The 8,092-nt window shown below is 33.3% G+C and overlaps 1 protein-coding gene across 1 annotated transcript; it reads left to right on the forward strand.

The window, feature by feature from the left end:
- The first annotated feature begins 3,079 nt into the window (after positions 1–3,079).
- Positions 3,080–3,496, forward strand: LOC140874308 (uncharacterized). The gene has a single exon (XM_073277583.1). The coding sequence runs from the start codon at positions 3,080–3,082 to the stop codon at positions 3,494–3,496; it is 417 nt and encodes a 138-aa protein (XP_073133684.1).
- Positions 3,497–8,092: the final 4,596 nt, after the last annotated feature.

Consider the following 8,092-nt stretch of genomic DNA (forward strand, 5'->3'; position numbering starts at 1 on the left):
TATACAAAATATTAGGCAATTTTTTTTTCAAGAAAATATATGAAATAATGGATGTCAAAAATTTTGATTTACCAAATTTTGTTTTTTGAATCTACCAAAATTTTATTTAAATTTGATATAGTATACAAATGATCTTAACATAAGATAAAATTAAGATTTCTATGTTATTATATATTTTTTGTTTTGTAATATATCCTTTGGTGATTAACAGCTTGATTTTATTGTATAAAGTCATTTGAATTTTATTTACGTCATGCAGATAAATACTAATATTAATTTTTGTTTATTTTTGTTTTTCTTTTATAAAATTTTAAATACACACGTATATTAACTATGAGTATGACAAATAAATTTTTTTTACAGATTAGTAATTTTTTTGAAGATATTATGCTTAATTAAAATTTGTAATTTTTAAAGATATAATAAAAAAATTACAAATATATGTAATAAAAATAAAAAATAATAAAAAAAGTAAAAGCAGAACATCATTGGTTACGGAAATTTGATCAACACCGTCAATTTTATTTATTTTTTTGGATAAACATATATAAATTAACACAAAAATAACAATAACAATTAGTTTAAAAAATTTTTATAAAAACTTTTCCGTTTAATGATTAACGAATTTAACAACAATTATTTGAGTAATTAACTTCTAGATAATTATTTTAGGAACTTTCCATTGAAATCATTAATGATTTACTAAAAAAAACCAATCATTTAAAGGGTATCATTACTAATTTTAGTATCTATATCTATATCTATATTATATATAAAAGTGGAGTTTTTACTATATATAGTAAAATCTCTCCAAAAAATTTAGGTTAAAAATAGTAATAATTTCTATTTACATCATTTGATTAAATGTATACTAAACATATGTAATTTTTAATTTACTATATATTAATAATACATTTAATTTGTACACTAAAAAATTTCTAATTTTGAAACGTTATTGAATAAGATTTTCATAATTTGATTAAATTTATGCTAATAAAAATAGATAATAACTAATTTCACACATATATATATATATATAATAATATATCAATTTTTAGTTCAAAATTTGATTCTTTGTCGTCACTTTATTTAATTACAATTAATTGTTAAAGTCCATATACATTTGAAAATATTATATAAAACTTTTTGTACGTAATATATATTTATATATACATTTTATTTTATTTTATTAGAAAAGTTCACGTAAGAGATTATAAAATCTAAAACTTCACAAGCATATAACATTTTCACGCACGACTACAATTAAAAATATTAATTAATAATTAATAACATTGAAAACACCATATAAATGTAAAAAAAAATTAAGTGATAATTTGCAAACCAATTTGGCAAGAAAAATATTAATAAAAAATAATAACATTGAAAACACCATATCAATGTTAAAAAATTTACACATGGTAATATGCAAACCAATTTGGCAAGAAATCTCACATAACCTTTGTTTTCTAAATTAAAACCCATCAATAAAGATTCCAAAAATCAATCTACATAAATTTTTGATTTAACTTAAAATTCAACATTTATTCACATTTTAGTTTCAATCAAAATCAAATACCGACAAATCTGACACATTCTATAATTAGATTAAAGAAACAAGTAATTTGAAATATGTTTTGAAACAATTAAAAATTTATATCAAATAAAAATTTAACAAATCAATCAATATAATTCCTAAAATATAGATGTTGGAGATCAAACTTTCGGTGATAACAGGTCAAAATAAAACCAAGTAATAAAATAATTTAAGGACTAAATCTATTCGGATTCATCCAGATCAAATATCCGAGATTTCAAACGGATCAAAGATTCATCCAGATCAAATGTCCGAGATTTTAAACGGATCAAATTTAATGTCAGATCAAATGCCAGATATTCGGATAAACCAATCGAAGTATGAACTGCCAGATCAAGTGTCCGATATCCGAATAAATCAAGAAGATTTTCAATAGATTATACAGATCGATCCAAGACAGATCAAGTAGCTATCAACCAGATCAAAGTCTTACTTCTAAGTAACCGTTGCTGAAGTTGTTGAAGAAAAAGACAAAATCATTTAATGATATTTTGAACGTTGATCTGCCTCCATCAAAGTCAAGATTTGTGAGTTATTTAATAAGATATGTTGGCGGCTCATTATCAGAGATTGTTGGCTGCTCATCATCAGAAATTTTTGGCTGCTCACCGACTACTTTTGAAGATTATAAATACTCGAACACTTCAAAAGATTCAAACACGAGACCAAGAGTGAAAAACACAAGTTATCAAATCGAAGTTCATTCAAATTGAAAAAGCCTTCACTCAGCATAACTCAGATACCCATATTATCAGATCAAAGTCTCAATATTCTGAGTTAGAGAATATTTCAAAGATCGATCTACTCCAAAGAAAGCACATACGAAATCGATCCAGATCAAAGCCATTCACAGCGATCCAGATCAAATCATCGAAGCACATTTTGTAGCTTCATTGCATAACTCAAAGCAGAGAGTTTGTTCTGCTTTGAAGAGAAAGTATTGCTAGGAGTTCCTTTCAAAGGATTGATTGGATTGGATTTGTACAAAGCCTTGTATAAATCAAAGTCTTTTAGTGGAATCCTTCTGAAAACAAAAGAAGGGGTGACATAGGAGGATTCATCTCCGAACATCCAGAAACAACTCTATCTCTTTATTTACTGCACTTACATTATTCTATCAGCCTTAGCTTTACAAGTATTCAATCTGCAAGGAAGATTTCTTCCGTCTGAGATCCTTAGATCTTTCGAGCAGATCAAAGTTTTAAGCAACAAAATTTCTGTCTGATTTTCACAAATCAGATAGAAGAAACTCTAAATTTCAAAATAGTGTATTCATACACGTATTTTTGATCCTAACAAGTGGTATCAGAAAGGTTCTTGCTTATCACCTGAATCGTCTCTTAAAATACGACATCCTTAGCTATGACATCGTTTAGTAAAATCCCTATGTTTTCAAAAGAAGATTATGATGACTGAAAAATTCGTATTCAGGCACATCTATCAGCATTGGATGATGACATGTGGTTCGTAGTAACATATGGACCAATGAAGATTATGAAAGTTAACACTGCAGTTGCTATCACTGAAGGTGCTCCACAGATGATAGAAAAGCCTCGAGCGGAATGGACTTCTGAAGACAAGCGGAAAGCCAATCTGGACAATGTAGCCAGATACATACTATACAAAACTCTGGACAAGCACATGTTTAGCAAGATCAAAAGCTGCACTACTACCAAAGAAATATGGGAGAAGCTCACCCAACTATGTGAAGGAAACTATCAAACAAAGGAAAACAAACTCATGGTGGCCATTCAAAAGTTTGACAACATAAAGATAAAACCAGGAGAAACAATGAATGAATTTGATGAAAGATTCAGCAGCATTATGATCAAGAAAAATGCACTTGGAAAAAGTTATAGCAATCGTGAAGTAGCACTCAAAGTTATGAGAGCTCTACCATGAGAATGGGATATGAAGACAGTAGCTATGAGAGAATCAAAAGACCTCAATAAGATCGAACTACATGATCTATTTGCAGATCTCAAAGCTTATGAGTTCGAGCAGGGAGTTCGAACTGAGGAAGACACATCAACATCACAAGTTACTAAAGCTCTCACTGCAGATGAAATCCCAGCAACCAAAACCGCAGAACAAATCAGTAGTGATGCAATGTCACTATTTGATAAGTGTATTTTATATACTTAATTTATATATGATTTTAATTTTTAATTGTTTGTTTCGAGCAGATTTATGCGGAGTTTTGTTGTTTTTTTGGTTGTAGGAAATTATTGAAGTGTTGTGAAAAGAGGAAAAAAAATGAGATTTAAGAAGTGAAATTAGTAGAAGAATAAAAGAAAGAAAATAAGAGAGCTGGAAAGAAAAGAAGAAAAGAAAAGAACAGTAATGAGAAAATGTTATTGGGCCATCTTATTGGGCTTTTGTTTAAGAATTGTTTGCGCTAAAGAGGCGCTAAAGGAGAGGAAGAGAAGAGCAATCACGCAGCGTTCATTGTGAGATTGAAGATTTGAGTCAGAACGTTATGCGCGCCCGCGTGAGAATTCTAGAGAGGCCGCGTCCGGTGGAGATTTCAGCGTTTTAAAATTATCGGGAAGGAAAGTTTTTATTTTCTTGGGCTTTTGAGTGGGCTTTTTCATGCGATATAAAAGGGATTCTTGAGTGTTAGATGGAAGCCGCCACAACACAATAGATATACATCAGAGACAGAAGCTGATCGTGTGAAGAATTTCTGGAAGAAGTCTGAGCTTTTAACGTGAAGAACGAATACGGAGATCGATAGATCGGACACGGTGTTGACGACGGATTTGTTTTCTATCTTTTATTTAATTCTGAATATGTTTGGATTTATGAATTATTGTTTTATTCAGAATTTTATTATGACCTAATTTTTTAGAGTCTAGAGGTCGGATGGAACCTGATGTAGACACTTTCATAAATTTTTGATTTTATTGAATTGAGTTTCTTCTAGATTAATTGTTTTTTTCTTGAATTGATTGTCTTTTCAATTATCTGATCAATAATTGGTTTGTAATATTTATTTAAAATCTGGCACTCGGGAGAGGAGATTTTGAATAGGACCAATAGAAAATACACTGTTAATTATTTATATTGCTCGGAAGAGAGTATAATTTTAACAGAGATTTTAAAAAGAACATTTTTTTGAATTGATCACTGCAATTAGATTCTTAAAAGGGATATTGGAATTGAATTGTAGTTGATATATTTTATTCGGCACTCGGGAGAGGGAATAAGACAATTAAGTGTTCTTGGCTATTAATAAACTGGAATTCATGAAGCTAAATTAATTAGGAGTGATTGTTGTTGAAATCAGGTGAAATCTAAAACTCTAGACCATTTTTCTCTGATTGATTATTTCTGAAAATTGTGTGCGTGCTATTAAAAACTCATTGATTATTTTATTATTCTGCAAAATTCTCAAATTTTGATTTTCTAGATAAAGTTTAGACTATTTTAATTATAAGCACTGAATATTTTTATTTTACTCTCTGTGGGAACGATACTTGATTTTTCACTATATTAAAACTTGACACTCGTTCGCTTGCGAGTATTTTTCACAAGAAGTTTTTTGCACCGTTGCCGGGGAGTAAATTTTTATTAGTTTTTAGTCTTGTTACCAATTAGTCTAGATTTTAATTAAGAGTTTTTTTTTTATTTTAAGTTACTAATTGATTTCTTCTTATTTTTAATTGCAGTTTATGCGATGATCTCAAAGTGCGAATTCTTTACTATTTGATCCGGAGATCGAGTGCACTGCATGTGCTTTAAGAAGAATTAGAAGAGAAGAAGTCAATAGAATGGCTGAAGAGAATGTAAATCAAGCTCCCCTGGTGCCAATTAGATATCACTTTCGGCCGATGATCCAGGATCACTACTCTAGAATCGCTCGAGGGACCATTAACGCCAACAATTTTGAACTGAAGCCAGCCTTGATCAACATGGTTCAACAGAATCAATTTCATGGGAGCGCCACTGCCTATCCTCACTTACACCTACGCACTTTCTTGGAGATAACCGATACGGTAAAAGTTAATGGTATGTCTGAGGATATTATTCGTTTACGCTTGTTTTTTTTTTCTCTCAGGGATCAAGTAAGGAGTTGGTTGTAGTCACTGCCTTTAGGAAGCATAACTACATGGGAGGAGATGGCAGAAAAATTTCTTGCAAAATATTTTCCTCCTGCCAAATCCACCCAACTGAAGATTGAAATCAGCACATTCAGGCAGATGGACACTGAACAGCTCTATGAGGCATGGGAAAGGTACAAATATTTTCTTAGACCTTGTCCTAACCATAAATTTGAAGATTGGGAGCAAATCGAATTGTTCTACAATGGGTTGAATGCTCCTACAAGGATGAATGTGGATTCTGTGGCTGGAGGTACTATATTTGCGAAGGACCCCGCTCAAACCTATGATATGCTGGAACAGATGACGATCAATAGTTTTCAATGGCCATCTGAGCGTATGGGAGTCAAGAAGCCAGTTGGAATATATGCAGTGGATCCTCTCACATCTATCACTACCCAATTATCTGCACTGACTACATAGGTAGCTGCATTGAATAGAGCGAGTGTTACAGAACCAGCAGGTGTGCCGGGTGCTATGGACGAATATCACTATCATGAACAAGCCCAGTACATCAATCAAAGAGGTTATGGAGGCTATCTAGGTAACCCTGTCCCTAATACTTATCACCCTAGTATGCGTAATCATGAAAAATTTTCTTATACTAACAATAAAAATGTGTTGAAGCCTCCTCCGGTATACACCACAATTAAGGGTGAGGGTAAGACATCTTTGGAGGACGTTGTTAGTAATTTTGTGCATGAATATGGTAAGAGGATGGCGATGACTGAGACTCGCCTGGACAGCTTAGAGACGCACATGTCCAACATGGGTGCTGTGTTGCAATCCATGGAGACTAGCATTGGGCAGTTGGCGAATGCCTTGAAGGATAACAACAGAGGCCAGTTTTCGAGCAACACTGAGGTAAATTCAAAGGAGCAGTGTAATGCCATAGAGTGGAGTGGGAAAGAAGTTGGAGTCCAGGAACATGCAGCTGATGTAGAGAAAGAGAAGGAAGTCGAAGAGAAGAAGCCTGAACTTGAAGAGAAACCGATGTACAAGCCTTCACTCTCATATCCTCAAAGGTCCAAGAAGAAAGCTTTAGATGAGCAGTTCTCCAAATTTTTGGAGATTTTCAAGAAAATTCATATCAACATCCCCTTTGCTGATGCTTTGGAGCAAATGCCGAACTATGCAAAGTTCATCAAGGAGGTGATGTCCAAGAAGAGGAGGCTGCTAGAGAATGAAGTTGTGAATTTAAATGAAGAATGCAGTGCCGTGCTTCAAAAGAAGATGCCACAAAAGCTGAAAGATCCAGAGAGTTTTACTATTCCTTGTTCTATTGGTGGATCTCATTTTACTACTGCACTATGTGATTTAGGGGACAGTATTAATTTAATGTCATTATCTATTTACAGGGCCTTGGAGTTGGGAGAGATGAAATCGAACATGATTTCATTGCAGTTGGCGGATAGGAGCATTACATACCCACTTGGAATTGTTGAAGATGTTCTAGTCAAAGTGGATAAATTCATTTTCCCAGTGGATTTTGTAATCTTGGACATTGAAGCGGATCATGGTGCTCCGCTAATTTTTGGGAGACCATTTTTAGTACGGCGGATGCCAAAATTGAAGTGAAGAATGGTGAATTGTCAATGGGTGTGGAGTACAAACGAGTGACTTTCAATCTATTCACGAAAGCACCTAATCTACCCATTGAAGAATTATTCTTAATTGAGCCGGTTGTGAAGAAGAAAGCGCCAAGTTCATCAACAAAGAAGGCCACGAAAAAGAGAGCGAAATTTAAAAGGTGGTTTGTAAAATTTATTTGGCGAGTGAAAGAGAAAGGGAAGACTTAACACCGGTGAAAGTTGGGCTGACGACTCAAAACCAAGCGCTTTTTGGGAGGCAACCCAAAATTTTTGTGTTATTTTATTTTTATTTCTTTTTTTTTATTTTTATCTAATTTATGCTTTAATTTTTGTTTATTTTTGTTAATTAGTTAATTTATGATTTTTTGAATGCATTATTGGGAATTTTGGGAGCTTAATATTACAAAAATTTTAAATTTTTTCAGGATTTTGGACTTCTGGCAAAAGCTTATGCGCGCTCGCTCAAGATTTTAGGGCGCCCGCTCTAGATTGCGAGTTGAAATCAGAAGCTTATGCGTGCTCGCTCGTAATTGGTTCCGCACCCGCGTAGACTCTTCGGGCCCTTGAAATTCCAAACAAACAATTGCGCACACCAACATCGCTTCATTCCGCACAAACGCGCAGCCCAAATGCGCAAACCCAAGCGCAAACGCGGAACTCGCCCGCGCAAGATTCAGGCGCAAACAAGACTCCCAAGTGCGCTTCCTCTAGCGCAATTGCGCTACTCATTTGCGCAAACTCAGCGCAAACAACCATCCCCAACTGCACTCCACCATGCGCAATCGCGCAAGTCATCTGCCCAA

Source organism: Henckelia pumila, chromosome 1 (genome assembly GCF_033568475.1).
Source record: "Henckelia pumila isolate YLH828 chromosome 1, ASM3356847v2, whole genome shotgun sequence".
Lineage (NCBI taxonomy): Eukaryota > Viridiplantae > Streptophyta > Magnoliopsida > Lamiales > Gesneriaceae > Henckelia > Henckelia pumila.

What these genes read in the sequence shown, in the direction of transcription:
- LOC140874308 (XM_073277583.1), top strand. Translation starts at nt 3,080, where the DNA reads ATGAAGATTATGAAAGTTAACACTGCAGTTGCTATCACTGAAGGTGCT.